Source organism: Microtus pennsylvanicus, chromosome 7, assembly GCF_037038515.1.
Source record: "Microtus pennsylvanicus isolate mMicPen1 chromosome 7, mMicPen1.hap1, whole genome shotgun sequence".
NCBI lineage: Eukaryota > Metazoa > Chordata > Mammalia > Rodentia > Cricetidae > Microtus > Microtus pennsylvanicus.
This window is the reverse complement of record NC_134585.1, coordinates 113649327-113665536: the sequence shown is the minus strand read 5'-3', so window position 1 is coordinate 113665536 and position 16210 is coordinate 113649327. Positions and strand designations below refer to the sequence as shown.

General features: G+C 47.8%; 1 protein-coding gene across 2 annotated transcripts in view; it reads right to left on the bottom strand.

Annotated features, from left to right (window-relative positions):
* Positions 1-4901: 4901 nt before the first annotated feature.
* Positions 4902-16210, bottom strand: part of Cd101 (CD101 molecule) — a 42044-nt gene continuing 30735 nt past the window's right edge. Inside the window, exons 9-10 of one of the 2 annotated variants that reach the window (XM_075981787.1) lie at positions 8678-8970; positions 4902-5959 (exon numbers count right to left, since the gene is read on the bottom strand). In XM_075981787.1, coding sequence (XP_075837902.1) covers positions 8702-8970 — 269 coding nt within the window. In that variant the 3' untranslated portion in view covers positions 4902-5959; positions 8678-8701. Of the gene's footprint in view, positions 5960-8083; positions 8971-16210 lie in introns of those variants that run through there. The other variant, XM_075981786.1, reaches the window with a different exon arrangement.

Below are 16210 nucleotides of genomic sequence, written 5' to 3'. Positions count from 1 at the left end.
AGACTGCAAAAGGCTGAATCCGTCCTCTGAAGCCTTTTAATTCTTTGCACAATTATCTCATATATTACCTTGGCTCTGAATGCCTTTAAATAGAAATGCATGTTCCAAATTCCTCTGTCTGCATTACTCCCTAAGGACTCTCCTCAGACAAATTGTTTTTCTTTTAATTTACCTGCTTAAATCTAAGTTGATGATCCTTGGTCTATAGTACTATCGTACCAAGAGCTATTAATGGTATGTGTTTCAATTAGGGACTCATTGCACACACAAGTGTACGTGCTATCAAAGGACACACACTGCTCTTGTCATAGTATATCTATCTGTTCTATGTGCCCAGGACTTTTGTTTTGTCTTGTTTTGTTTTTCAAGGCAAGGTTTCTCTGTGAATAGTCCTAGCTGTCCTGGAATTCTCTTTTGTAGACTGGACTGGCCTCGAACTCATAGAAATGAGGCCTCTGCCTCCCAAGTGCTGGGAATAAAGTTGTGCACCACTACCACCTGGCATGCCCAGGACTTTCAATGATTATTTTCTGTTTGTAGAATTTCATGAAGTACAAACCAACTGTCCTTGACCTCTTCCTGCAGCTGAGGAACTACTGTGCCTCCTGCCTCTACCTTCCATAGCTGGGACTACAGCGTGAGACCCTGATCCTCCTGCCTCTACCTCCCATGTGCTGGGACTAGTGGAGTCTCAATGCCCCGTGTTCACGGTGATTAGTGTTATAACTAATAACTAAAGTGTTGAAAGTCCCTCATATTGAAGAATGGCTTACTCTGTTCATGGTCAAAGGGAAGGTTGTCAGCTGCAGACTCATACCAGTGATAAGGGGCAGGTTCCATGTTATAGGGTCTTTCCATGTAGTGCTATGCATGATATCAGAACATATAAAAATGTTTCCTGGTCACGGTTCCAGGTGGAGAGATGACTCAGAAGAAGAGCTGGGGCATTCACAGTCTCAGCTTCCAAAGAGTTTGCAGGGGGAGTAGGGAGCTCTTTGAGATTCTGTCTTGTATCACATACAACTCTCTCTCTCTCTCTCTCTCTCTCTCTCTCTCTCTCTCTCTCTCTCTCTCTCTCTCTCATCCAGTCTAGAACATACAAACTGGCAGTTTGAAAGAAAACGCCCCCCAAAGGAAGTGGCACTATTAGGAGGTGTGGCCTTGTTGGAGGAAGTGTGCCTTTGTGGAGGCAGGCTGTGAGGTCTCATATATGCTCAGGATACTGCCCAGTGTCTCTGATCACTTCCTGTTGCCTGAAAGATGTAGGACTCTGAGCTACTTCTCCAGCACCCGTCTGCCTGCATGCCACCATGCCGCACGGTGATGATAATAGATTGAACCTCTGAAAATGCAGGCCATCCCAATTCAATGTTTTCCTTTATAAGAACTGCTGTGGTCATGGTTTCTCTTCTCAGCAACAGAAACCCTAACAAAGACACAAACAAAAGAATAAAGAGCACAGCTTTCTCCTTAGATGTTGTGTGGGCCTTAAAAATATCAAGGTCAATTGGTCGGGATGACAAGAAAGGAAAGGATTTTCACAGTGAAAGGCATGCAACCAGAAACACAGATGGGCCTCGGTGAGTAATTTGTTGTTGATGGAACACAGGTTACGGAGAACGGACCAGAATGAGATGAGTTATCTAAGGATCCTGTTTCTGGATGTAAGAGCCGAGTGGAAACTCTCCATCTTCTGCGCTCAGAAAGAACGGCCTTGGGCTTCCGCACACTGGTGATAACAACACATAAGCTTAGGAATCACGGGCTTTTCTGATCTTCAGGCAAGCTTTATTTATGAAAACACAAATGAAATGTCACTTCATAGACGTGAATATAAAAAGATAAATGGAGACAGGCGTGATGGCAGATACCCATAATCTCAGCATTCAGGAGGCTCCGGCAAGAGGATTATAGTGCTGGGCTAGCCTGACCTACATAGAAAGATCCTATCTCAAATGAAAAGATGAAGGAAAAACCAGTTGAGATAGCAAACGTAATTGTCTGCTATTTCTGTACATACTAAGAGAAAATTAGGTTAACATATATGCATGAAACTAAGAAGAATCTCTGGATGTGCCATTATATTCAACAAATAAATATTAATTAGCTACTTTATGACCTTCACTTAAAATTTCTTTTCTTTCCCTCCTCTTTATTTATTTAATTTTATCTATCTATCTATCATCTATCTATCTATCTACCTATCTATATCTATTTATTTATTTTTAGTATCTGAGTCTTGCTATGTGGCCCAGGTTTGCCTAAAACTTGAAATTTTCTGATTATTTTGTTCTACACTCAAGACATTCACAAACTTGATGCTGTAGAACTCTAAGATAACTCTGAGGCCTTAGTGTTTTCCCCCCTCCCCTGGGAACCAGGAATCTAACAATTACCCACACACGTACTGAAATGTTGGGAACTTTCCATCTCCCTGAGTCCTTATGAATGGTCTCCAAATAGAACTCAGTTATTGGAACAGGGACAAGATAACCCTTAGGTGTTGACTCAGTCCCTGGGAAGGGGTCAAAGTAACCCACAGATGTTTCCCCTTACCCTGCCTGATCTGGCAACCGCTCTCCTGCCCTGGCTCAAACCAATCATTGCTAGTAGCCCTTTGAATCAGCCAATCCTAAAAGTTGAAGAACAACTCCCAGACCCCTCTCTTGTTTCTGTGGCTTTTTACTTTAAAAGTAGCCTGTACGCTGTATTCAGGGTCTTTCTGGCTTCTCAAATGCTGAAAGACCCTGTCGCGACAGAATTAATTAAATCCTCATGCTTTTACATCAACTGCTGTGTGAGAGTGTTTTCTCGGGGCCACTCCTCCTCGGTAATTGGACTCCAGGGTCCAACAGATGCCATCTCCATTATTCATGGTAGGAAAAATGAAGATTGCTTTCCAGTCAGCTGCCCTGTTTCATTTTGGTGCCACCGCATTCCCAGCTCAACTTCAGCCAAACTCTTCCCTGGTCATTTTCACTCCCTTGAGCACTTACTGTCCCTTCCCTGCTAAGCAGTGCTCACTGGCTGGCCAGTGGTCACCATAAAAGCCTCTGTGCTCACCTGAGCATCTCTGCACACTTGCGACCCCCTCCCCAGCCATCTCCGTGGGTGTGATGCTTGAAGCAGCCCAGAGCTACTATATACATGGTGTTCCTCTTGGGAGTCTCCTCTGCCTGGAGTGCTCTCCTCAGTTCAACTTTTTATTTAAAGATACGCTGTTACTTTGAATGCTCAGTCAGATAGCATTTCCCTTATGGTACTTCTCTCATTTCTAAGTGGTCACAGCACTTTAGTGCATTGAGGATAAAATGAATACCAGGACTGCCATCAAAGGGAACACAGACAGACACCTTGGAGCCTGTCTGGTGATGGTGTAGTATCCCCTCAAGCAGGCTTGCATGACCTCCCTGCAGGAAGCAAAGAGAAAGAGATGGTCAAGAGGTCAAGTATAGAGTACTTGAGGTCATAGGACGGGAAGTGGAGGGATGAACAGGATGGTCCAGACTCATCAGTGTTTAGGTGTTACAAAGGAGATATCGGGCAAACGGTAATAGAGCTGTTTTCACAAGAGAATAACTAGAGAGCATAAAGTCACAAGGACCTTTATTTGTCCCCTTAGAGCTGAATGTGATGCAGACAGAAAGATGGTCACTGCTACCTGGCCATCTCTCATGCTCCATCAGCATCCCAAGCTTCAGGGAGTCCATGGTACCCAACTGAATAACAGGAAATCATAGGGGAGAGACTTCGCTTGTGAGTGTGCGTAAATCCTCAGCATCCTGCAGCAGCCTCAGATATATTTGAAGGACATTATTGATGGCTAAGACCCTGTTGTAAGCAAGCCATGACAAAGGCCTGTAAAATCTGAATTACTACTATTGATTTCATTTCATACGAGCACAGGTATGGCCTGAAAAAAATCGAGATACAGTGACATTCATTTATGATTTGAAGGGGTTTAAAACCTATTTATAAGTTGGCCACTGAGACGTGAACAAGCTGCTTCCTTAGCTCAACTATTTTGGACAGGAGCTGTTCCTACCACTGAGGACCTGCTCATGGAAAAGAAAATAAACAAGCCCCCTGTGTCTATATAAGCACCCACTTTGAATCACTGAAGTGGGTATTATTATCATCATCAAAATTTCACCTCCTAAAATAGTGTACAGTGTTTGCGGTAAGAGAGTCTAGAACAGTGGTTCTCAACCTATGGGTCGCGGCTCCTTGGGAGTGGCCAAACAATCCCTTCACAGGGGTCATGTATCAGATATACTGTGCATCAGATATTTACATTAGGATTCCTAACAGCAGCAAAATTATAATTATGAAGTAGCAATGAAAATAATTTTATGAAAAAAAGAAGAAAATAATTTTATGGCTGGGGGGGTCACCACAACGTGAGGAACTGTATTACAGAGCTGTAGTGTTAAGAAGGTTGAGAACCACTGGAGTAGGATACCTCACTAAACCTAAATTAACCTCTCTGAGCATCAGTTCCTTCCTTGTAGAAAGGAAACAGTCTCTTCTGTGTAGGATGCCAAGAAACTCTGATGTGAATAAATTCTGGACGGTCATGAGGAATTAGCGTGGCCTGCCTCTTTTCGCCAGTGCATCCATCTTTAAAAATGATGAGAGGAGCAGCCGTGCCTTATTCATCTCCGCGTCAGCTTGTCCCGCTGGGAGAAGGGTCTCAGGATAATGGCAGCGTTCCACAGGGTGGTGAGCTTTCCACCCTCACTGCTAGCCTGCTCGGGAGGATCCTAACTGCAGAATGGCAGGACCAAGACGCCAGTCCTGAGAGCCTAAGCCTGTTTATTAAGTCAACCAAATACACAACAAAGGAAGATAAACTAGGTCAAACCAAGTGTTTTGGGAACATAATACACGGCTACCAGGGGCAGAACACTAACCTAAAGAGACAGAGGCTGGGAAACTGGCCCTGGAAAGGGTCAGAAAGAAATTATTTTAGGCTTTATAGGTCACATGGTGTTCTAGCTTTTTTTTCCTGTTCTGTGATAAAGCATTCTGATCAAAAGCAACCTGTGAGGAAGGGTTAGTTTGCCTTATACATCCAGGTCCCAATCCATCACCGAGGGATTCCAGGGCAGGAGCTCGAAGCAGAAACTATGGAGAAATGCTCAGCATCTGTTTCATTTCCAGAGCTTCCTTACACAGCCCAAGCCCACCTGCCTAGGGATGGCACTGCCCACAGTGGGTGGGGCCATCCTATATCAATTAACAATCAAGAACACCCTCCCCCATAAGCATGCCTACACGTCAATCTGATCTAGGCAGTGCTTCAGTTGAGGTTGATTCTTCCCAGGTGACCCTAAGTTTATGTGAAATTGATGATAAAAATTAACCAGCACACGGGGTCTCCTTAACGACCCCCCATTGTGGTCATTTCCTCACAAGGGCAGCCATGCATGGGATGCAGGGGAATGAGAGTGACTGTATCCCCATAAATTGTACTTAAAGCTCACGCGTAAGGCTGCATCAGGCCCTTGGGCTGTGGTCTGCCAATCCTGGAGATACAGGCTTGTCTCACTGCCGAAGAAGATTTACAACAAAGCTGAAAAGGAAGCCAGGTGAGGGCACAGAGGAGGAGCACAGGAAAGGTCCTCCACCGAGGTCAAATGCTAACACAAACAAGGGCCCAACTGGGGAGAAGTGTCCCGGAAAACACATGCTATACTGGATCAAAGCCAATTTTAGGCAAGACGCTCCACGGCTGGGTTGGGGAGATGGCTCAATGGGGGAAGCATCCGCTGCACAGGTGAGAGTTCAGATCCCCAGGCCCCCACACAAAATCAGAGGATGGTAGCACATGTCTGTAAACCCAGCTCTGGGCTGGTGTGAGTGGGGCTGGGGCACAAGACCAGAATATCCCGGTGGTTCACTGGGCAGCCAGTCTAGCCCAGAACAGGTGCACTCCGGGTTCTGTGAGAGATCCTGCCTGGAGAAGAAAAGGCAGAGTGGAGATTGAGGAAGACACCCCAGTGTCGACCTCTGGCCTCTACAAATATACTCATAGGCGCATCTATATGTACGCTCACACCACACACACACACACACACACACACACACACACACACACACACAGTTTGGGGTTGTTGGACCACCAGTGGAATGTAGCTTTAAGGCACTCCAAGGTGCTGTCAAACCCAGATACGAAAGGGAGCATCCAGAATGGGCCAGGTGATGCTGCTATGGGGGTGGGCAAACTTGAGTCACCAGCTTTTGCCACAGTGATTGACAAGCAAGGGGTGTTTCAGGGACATACTTCCCCCCGCTGCACTCTGGCTGGAAAAGTTTGGTCGCCCTGTCTCCTCTAAGAAGGTCTGTCCTGGGTTCAGTGGAAAAGAAGTAATACCTGAGCTTCAACTTGAAAGGTAAAGAGGTGGGGGAGGGTATGTTAGGGGAGTACTCCAGGCAGACGAGATGGGAAGTACCACAGTGTAGACCATGAAGGATTCTCTGGCCATGGTTCAATTCAAGTACAGGTTTCTTTCAGGCATGATGGTGTATGCCTTTACAGAGACAGACAGATGTCTGTAAGTATAGGCTAGCCTGGTCTACATTGTGAATTCCAGGTCAGTCAAGGCTACATAGTAAAATTCTGTCTTTTAAAAAAAAGCATCGGGGGCGGGGGGGGGGGAGCTGGTGAGATGGCTCAGAGGTAAAGAACACTGGCTGCTCTTCCAGAGGTCCTGAGTTCAATTCCCAGCAACCACATGGTGGCTCACAACCATCTGTAATAAGATCTGGTGTCCTCTTCTGTACTGCAGGATAGATGCAGGAAGAACCCAGTATACATAATAAATAAAAATCTTTAAAAAAAAAAAGCCTTGGGAACTGGAGAAATGGTTCATCCATTAAGAGCACTGGCTGCTCTTCTAGAGGATCCAGGTTCGATTCCCAGCACCCACATGGAAGCTCACAATCATCTCTAACCCCAGTTCCAAGGAACCCAATGGCATCTGTGTTCTGGCTTTAGTGGGCCCAGCTTGTGATGGTGCACAGACATACATGCAGGCAAGTTACCCATAAGCCTAATAAAACAATATTTTTTAAAAAGCCTCTAAAAATGGGGGGGAGCCGTCATATTTCCGAGGAACTCTTCAATTTCAATTTTCTTTTCACCCCACCTGGGAGAGAAGACGTTAATGTGTTGGTTGTTTAAGAAAACATTTAGAATGTTTCGAAGGAGGCTTTAGAGGGAGCAGGATTAAAGAACCAGCAGCTCTATGGTGGGAGTTCTCACAGCCACTGATAATCTGCTTGCAAAGAAGCAAAGGAACTAATTATCTTTGGAGAGGACTGTGTGCCTGGTAAAATAATTAAAAATAAATGGCTCTCCTTAGAAATGCAAATTACCAAGTCCTGAAGAAACCCTGGTGGTCACATAGACAATAAATAGATGTGTTATCTGAGGTCCTTTACTTGATTGACTTTCAATTCTAGCTACAACCAGGCTGAACAGGGGAAACAGTTTTTGAAAGCTTTAAACCATGACACCTCACCCTGGCGACCTTCTGGGGTACCATTAGGGACCTGCCACTGCTTCCCCTGAGTCCTAACTCGGCTAACCTGAGATGGGGCATTACTGCAGACACCTCTCCGAAGTTCTACTGAAGCCCGTCCTCCTATGCAGTGCTGTCTGTCTAAGGCATTAGCCAAGCACCACTGTGGTGTGCTCGGTGAGGTGAGCGGGAGATAGGAGGCCTTGGGGGCTGAGTAGAACACTGGACTTACTAACTCTTACACCAAGCATGCTATTGTGTGCATCCCCCTACTCCCCACCCTAAGATGGGGTTTCTCTGTGTAGCTCTGGCTGTCCTGGAACTCACTAAGTAGACCAGGCTGGCCTGGATCTCAGAGATCCGCCTGCCTCTGCCTCCTGAGTGCTGGGATTAAAGGCATGTGCCATGGCCACCTGGTGCCAATTCATGCTTTTAACCCCAGTTTTCAGAGGCCTTGGCAGGAAGAAAACTGCTACAAGTTGGAGGACAGCCCAGACTATAAAGGACAGGGCTATACGGTGAGTTCAAGACTAGCCCTGAGCTGTTTCACAAGACCCTTTCTCAACAAAATAAGAACAGAAACAAAAAACACTCCCAAATCATAAAGCACAAAGTCAAATAAAAATGCCAAGAAGGCCACAACATGTTATCCTTTTGTCCAAGAACCAATACTGATTGGATACCTGCGGTTACACTTTCCGGCAGGCATTTGAAAAGGGATGGGGGGAGGTTCTGCCTGGAAAGAAACTGACCAGGGAGTCAGATTCTGGGCATCTCAGTCCATGCTCTCAGTTCCTCTTGCTTTACTAACATCAGATTGCTCCTGCATCTCTTATCTAGAGAGAAATGATTTCCCCTGTGACCTAGCCAAGCTGAGGTTTCCAAGGGAATAGGTGATGTTGGAGAGAAATGAGAGAGGAAGGAAGGCTCTTTGACTCGTATTCTTTGTTTTCCAGAGGAGTGTTGGATCTCCAGGAAGTGAGGTCTATGTACGCTGGGCCAGTGACGCTATCTACATCTGAAGGACTCAAAGACAAAGATGGGTGATACACAAAGAAACACAACAGGATCCAGTTAACAACACATGCCCAAGACACGTCCCTTCTGGTCTCTAGGTAACCTGGCCAAGGCCTGAAGCAGAATTCATTCACCCTGGTCAGTCCGATCCAATTCCATCACATTCCCTCCATCAGCATAGGCTCTCCTTGGGGTTCAGCATCCTCCGTCTTCCTCCCTGTGGTCCAGTCTCCAGAGGCTCCACTCTTCATGTCCACCCAGAGAGCCTTCTCTTTCTGTGCACTGAGACTCAGCTGTGACAACTTCCTGGCCTTCCAGCACACGCAGAGCAGGGAAGCGCACAGAAGCAGCAGCAGGAGGAAGGGACAGACGATGAGGAAGTGGAGGAAGGCTTCAGAGGAGCAGATCCGGGAAGAGAGCGTGGATTCTGCAACAAAAGAGGAATACAGAAGACAGTCAGTGTCCAGATTACCGGGGCCGATCGTCACGTACACCTCCTTAAACATTAGCAGAGGCAAGTGCATGTAGACAACAGGGTGGACTGTCACAGGCCCTGCATCCTGCGAGAGCACACGGAAAACAGGCCTAGGACATTCCCAACACACACGTCTCCCCCTGCCCGGCCACTGCAGCTTTAGAACTGCCAGTGACCTACTTACAACCACCAGCCAAAAAGGAAGGCAAAACAAAAAAGGAAAACCTTTCCTTTAATCTTCTTCCCTCAGAAAAGATATGTATAATTCAGCCCTCGTTCTCAGCTGTGTAGCTGGCCCTGAATTTTTAACTGAGCTATTCCCACCGCTGCTTCTGGAACTCACAATGAACTGCACTGCCTTCCGCAGCAGCCAAACCTGTGGAGGAGCGTGCTTCTCCCCCTGACCCATGTCACACAGGTCACTCAGCCCCTGGCTCCGTGTCCCCCAAGCCCAACTGTCACTTTCTATGCCTCTGGCCACAGCCCCTGTCTGGTTGGATCTCACTTCTCCCAGACTTTTCAAGAGGCCCAGTTCTCACTCCCTTGTTAGGCAGCCCCTTTGTTTGGCCCCTTCCTTACCTTGACTGAGATCATCTGACAGCGCCCTGGGATCCGTGCATCACCTACAGTGCTCAAGAACATTTGCTAATCCCAACTAAACCCAACTGACTGCTGCCGCAGGGCTAAAGACACTGCACATGCCAAAGCATGTGATCCTCAGGCGTCTGCAGCGAGGGACCATCAGAAGCAAACGCAGGGCAATGGGGCTCCTAGCCGTTTCCCAGGGAAGCAAAGCAGAGTGGACTCAGATGCCACAGGTCCTGGGAAATGGTGCCCTGGGCTACTGACCAAAGGCCCGGGCTACAGGTAGTCAGCAGAAAGCCATGTGTGTAAAGAGCTACCAATCAATCACTCGCTGTGGTCTTCCAACTACATTTCTGATATATTTGAAATCGGGGCCATTCTGAACAATCCAATGCTGACAGCAGCTGTGCTTTGCTTGGAAAACCATAGTGACACAAGCCCTCTCTTCTTCAAAGGTTAAGCTATAGAACTTACGAGATTATAGATTCTCGGTGATAAAGACAGGTTTAATGGGTCATTCTGAACAACCTCCTGCTGCAAAAGGAAATCCCTTTGGGGCCTCACTGATTCGTTTTACACGCTGAAGACTGCCTCTTTGCTGGAAATCGAGAGAGAACCCAGACAGTTGCTCTAGCCTGGCACTGTGAGCTCTCTGAGGGTCGGACCTGTGTCTTTGCATCTTGTTCAGCACTTCCCCTAGAAGGCCTCATGGGATCCGGACGAAGGAGTCAACTGCCGACCGAGTGTATTCTCCACGCCAGGACCAGCGCGGCCACCATGGTGCTGTGCAGAGTGCCTGGCCTTGGTGAACGTCAGGCTGCCAGTTCTGAATGGGGCTGGCACAGAGCTGTCGAAGCTGGCGGCCTGGGTTTTTTCTATTCTCATTTGTAGTCTTCATCTTGCCTTTGATTTTTCTTCTTGAAAACATGATCAGTGGAAGAGACATTTGGATTCTTTTGTTTTGTTCTGAGGTAATTCCATTATATAGCCTGAACGAACCTTGAACTCAGGATCCTCCTGCTTCCCAAAGGCTGGAATTAGAGGTGTGGTCCCATAACTGTTTTAATTTCTAACTCTTTCCTCTCCAAGCAGTCTTTTCCCAGATGATCCAGCTGGACTGTACTTAGTCTCCTAGGTGTCTTCTGATGACACTTGCAAGCAAAGTCAATGGAGGCAGAGACTAGGGCTGCAGTAGAACAGGTCACACCGCAGAACCAGACGGCCCTTCAGAAACTTCTTTTTCATAACAACAGCCACTGTAAGGAAATGGCAGGCCCCCTGCAGAGAGCCCATTGATGAGGTGTAAACAGTCTCCTCAGGTGTCCAGACTCCTGGAGAATGACAGACAGCCACCGTTTTCACTTCCTCAAGGAAGCTTATAAACCGCAGGGTTGGACTCCGTGGGATATCAAAAGGGTGCCAGTGTTGACACGTCCCTCCACCTCTATAATGGGCACACTTCAGCTAGATGGGTCCTACTCCATTTCCTCACCTCCTCAGAGTTGCACACCCTTTCTCTGGCATCCCCTCTCCTCCCCACCCCACCCATTCTGCAGCAGGTGAATCAGAGACAGCCTGGCTACAAGCTCAGGACAGGGAAACTTTCCCTTTCCTGAGACCTCTAGGAAGAGCACCCCCACACACAAACTGCCGTGAGCCTGAACTCTCTTTAGGGCCCCTGTTGTGCTGCTGTCTTCTGGGGCATGAATAACTCTTATAATAAACTTCTAACCCCAAAGGACAGCCCGCCTTAGTGTCTCTCTTGACAGAGCTCAGACCCAAGAACTTTCTCTGACAGAGGGGGGAGCCATGGGGTCCTGGTTAAAACACACGGCCACGAGCATTCCTGCAGCAGGGTGGATGAATACCAACTGTATTCCAGAGAGAGCTTGATTCAAATCTTCACTCTTCAGTTCACTCTTATGAACACTGGATAAGTTATTCATCTCCTCCAATCCTCTGTTTTCTTATTAACTAAACAGGGATGATGATAATTCATTGAGTTTCAATGAGATAATATGTAATATAACATTTAGCACAATACCTAGACCATTGGTTAAGTGGGCAAGCAATAGACATTAGCTAGAAGGTTCCTGGGGGAGCTGAGAAACACCTAGGCACCCTTCTTCCAAGCCTGCTGATTCCTCACAGAGACCTCAGCTCTGTGGTTTGGATCTAGAATGTTCTCTAAAGGACCAAGTAGTCAAGATTTGACCTCAGCTTGGTACTACTGAAAAGTCATGGGACCTTCAAGAGGCAGGGCCTGGTTTGGGAGCACAGCCTTAAAGGGAACAGTGGAATTTTTATTTCTTCTTCTATTTTTCCTTTTTCCTCTTTGCTTCCAGGATTTCAAGGGGTGGGAAGCTTCTTGAAGTGTCACATGCACCCTCTTGCCCACCTTGCTGCTGCCCAAAGCCATGGACCAGCCAACAGTGGCCTCAAAACTGCAAAACTATGAAATACAATAGGAATTCCCTCCCTAAAGGTTATCTCAGGCTTCCTGTCCCAGAGAGTTCAAGAAGAGAGCCTTTGTGTCTGCTCTAGCGACTGTGCCCACTACCTGCTACCTCTGCTCTGTCATCACGGCCGCTTCCCTTCTGGAATCATAAGCCCAAACTCTTCTGTAAGTTGCCTTGGTCATCGTCTTTTATTACAGTGGTAGGAAAGTAGCTAATGCACCGGCTTTCTTTCTAGTCAGGGGTGCTAGAGAATCGGGAGGTTAGTCTGTGGTCTTACAGCTGCTGGATCGGCTGTATGGTCCTGGTGAGATGGGATGGGCATGCAGGAAACAGGAAGAAATCTGGCACTGGGCTATTCTGCCCCCGAGACTCCAGCCTTTAGCAAGAAGGAACAGTCTTTATGGGGAGGCGGCTTCTCCATTTAGAGCCGTTTGCCACCAAAGGGCAGCATGGTGCCCTTGGCACAGTGCTGAGTTGGCCAACAGCGAGCAACTGTCAGTTCCAGTGCTTCTAAATTACCTCCCGGGGAGGGCACTGTTTGCTCTGGGTCCTACAGTCACCATTTCCCACCATCTGCCTCTCGCCCTTATGTGGATGAGAACTGGCGACACTCAGAACCATTCCAGCTTGGCATGGCATTTTGAATCAATCCAAGTAAGTGCCCCATACGCAAAGGACGTGACCTGCGGAATGGATCCAAAACCATACGAGTACACTTCATCTCGAACAGCCGCTTATATCTCGCGCCCTTCTGCCCACAGCCAGGCACGCATGCCATGAATAGCCCTTCTTTTGGACCCTGCCTCGGAAAGGCTGACTCGAAAGGGAGAGGATGAAGGTACTTTGAACCTCCCGACTCCATCCAGAACTTGGGCCATGTGAGCTGGCCCCTAAGTGGGGTTGCGATCTCTGCAGCAAGTACATCCCACAAGTGGCCCCTGCCAGCTTCCTGTTTTAACCTGGCTGGAAGTATGCTTGTCCACTCTTTCATCAAGTGTTAGCTGAGTGCTTTGGGCCAGACCTTGCCGAGTGTACTGGGGAAAGTAAACAAATGGCCTCTCTAGAAACTCCAGTGTGGCAGGAATGCCTGTCTGCTTTAAGAATCCATTTTCCAAAAAAGTCCTCTTCTAAATAAAAGCTGGGCAATAGTATTGAGTATTAGGGTGCCATAAATAGTCCATCTGCACCCTGCCCCAAAGCCTTATGGACTAACTGGTCACTGCATCTCAGACAACTTTTCAGAATGTGACATTTAGGGACCGGGTAGGTAGCTCTACAGGCAGTGTGCCTGCCTGGCATGCGCACAGCCCTGGGTCCGTTTCCTAGCGCCATGCAAATCTGGTGTAACGGAGCAGATATGCACCCCTAGGATGGGAACTGCAAGGTTATCCTTGGTTATACTCTTTGTGTGAGGACAGCCTGGGCTCCAGGAAACCCTATCTCAACAAACAAACAAGCAAGAGGATAATGCATTTGTATTTAGGATCTGAAGGCAAGGGAGGAAGACTCAGTTCGACCCTATGGCCCCTAGCCTGCTAAGTCATTGTAGAGACAATACTGGGGGAGGGGAGCAAGGTCCAGAACATACCTCCCCTCAAGCCATGGATCCATGGCTCTTTTCTGTAGTCCCCAAACTAACCCAACCTGGTGCAGTCAAACAGAGGAAGTGGAGAAGTGAAGAGCAGTGGTGAACTGTATTTGACTTGGATTCCACCACCATGCAGAGTTGGCAGTCGGCAGGAGGACACTTGTGGGCTGGTAAATATTGAACTACTCTCAGGTCGGTCTAGAGCTGACAGAGGACATGCCATGCCGACGTATTCCCAGAGTCCATGTCCACAGCTGGCGATGCGTGGTACAGGTGTGACAGCTGCCAGGCAGGGTGACAGCTGAGAGAAGGTGAGTCAGAGAAACGTGAAGGCTAGGATGTGGACAAGGGAAGGATGGCATGGGGGTGGCTCCCTGTCTTAAGGGTTCTGTCCACAGCCAGGTGTTAAGCTGCTGCACGGACTTCACTTTCCTTCCCTCTGCCTTCTCCCCTATGTACTGGAAACATGCTCGGGATCCTACCAAACTGAACTCCAAACAGCAAATAAGTAAAACTCATTGTTGGTACTTTCTGCCATTTCTATGGACTTCTCTCTTGCTTTTTACAGCTCTTGAGAAAAGAAACTGAGCCTGACGTGTCTGCTTCCTTCCTCACTTCACTCTTCAGCCACTTCAGCCTGTTGCTCTTACTGCTTTTCTGCCCCTACCATAGGTCCAGTGGAGATGTTCCCCTTCGCTGTGTGTGTGTGTGTGTTGCGTGCATGCGTGCATGTATACAGGTGTCCTCTCATACTCTCTGTCCCTTTGAGGCAACGTGTTTCCTGTACCCACATCTTACGTTTCTTTCTTGCCTCTACTGGCAGCCAGCAAACCCCAGGGAGCCTCCTGACCGCCTCCCACAGTTCCAGGGTCACCAGTGGATATGAGATCAGGCCTGGCTTGGGTACCAGGCCCTGTACTCAAACTCTCATGGCTGCAAAGTGGTGTTCTTAAGCACGGAGCCATCTCCTCAGCTCCCATTCTTATCTGTAACAGGCTTTGGGTGCTGTTCTGTCTCTCGGTTTTCCCATGTCTCCTGATATGCTGTCCTGATTTCCCACCACCGACGCACGGAAACCTCAGATGTCCTTCCTGGAGTGTTGTCATTCTGGCCGCACATTGATAGCTCCTAGTGCACAAGTCAGATAGAGTTGACATTTAAAATTCCCACTATCTCCCAGAGAAACACCTCTTGAAAACTCTCTCTGGGTTGAGCTCCAGACCAGCTTCCACAAACTGGACCCAGCCCCCAGCCCCCAGCCTTAGTTTGGTTGCTTGGCAAATGCCTTTGTGATCCACTGAAGTCCCAATACAAATTTGCCTCTTCTGCATACGCACTGCCCACAGACGTCCAACTAATTGACTTCCCGATCCCTACGGCTTGTTCTTCCTCCCCCACTCTCACTAACGCTGCCTGAGCTCAGGCCTCCATTTTGCCTCCTCTTGGCTACAGCGTCATGTCCTTCTCCCTGTCTGCCTCCCTCCACTTCAGCTTCACGTCTGCCCGCAATGGGAACTCTCTAAAGGTGACTCCAAGGGTGTCACTGCCACACTTGAACTTGTTCAGCAGCACCCCATGCCTGTCGTGATAAAGCACCCCACCCTCACTTCCCACTAAACACATATGAGCTCCGTGCCACCCCCACTCAGGGCCCTCATCGCTTAGCCTTAGACTGTGTGTTCTGAGTTGCAAGCCCTTGCTCTGACATGAAGCTTATATCTTTTTGCTATATTGCGTACCTTTTCATTTTCCTAACCGTTTTCTCTCCTCTCACGCATCCCTCTTCTAGGGACCCTTCCCATCCTTACTTGACCCTTCACTCTGGTTCAATTGCTCCCTCAGCATTCTGGGACTATATTTGTCTGCTGACACTTGTCACAGTGGATTCAGCTTTCCCATTCTGTGGGAATGTTCCCTGCCATTTACGGTTTTGTGTGCACAGATCCCATGCAATTTTTTTTTCTTTTGAGACAGGGTTTCTCTATATAACAGCCCTGGCTGTCCTGGGAACTTGCTCTGGAGACCAGGTTTGTCTTGAACTCACAGAGATCTGCCTGCCTCTGCCTCCCAAGAGTTGGGATGAAAGGCGTGTGCACCACTACTGCCCAGCTCAGTGCCTAGGTTTATAAAAACATATTTGTATTATGATCTTCATTTTTATGAGAAAGCCGGACATTATCCAAATCAATAGTCTGATGACATAACTAATAAGTGATTAGGACTGCCATCTGAGTTTAGGCTTCTCTGACTCCAGCCCCTAAGGATTTTTTTTTTATCACCCCGATTGTCTCCCTAACCACTAGCCAGGAGCCTGAGTCGGAGAAGGCCAGTTGCTCAGTTCCAGGATTTCCTTGGGATCACGATGTTAGCTGCAATGAAAACCCTGTTGGCCGTGGCACAGACCTGTGGGCTTCTTCACAAAAATAACTCTGCTTTTTAGTGTCTCCTTCCAGAGTTCATCTTCTACATGATCTCCAAGATATTCTCCATGATCTCACATAGATATGCTGGGCAGCCTCTTACCTGTCTCAGAGAGATACGCTTGCTAGTCACAGAATCT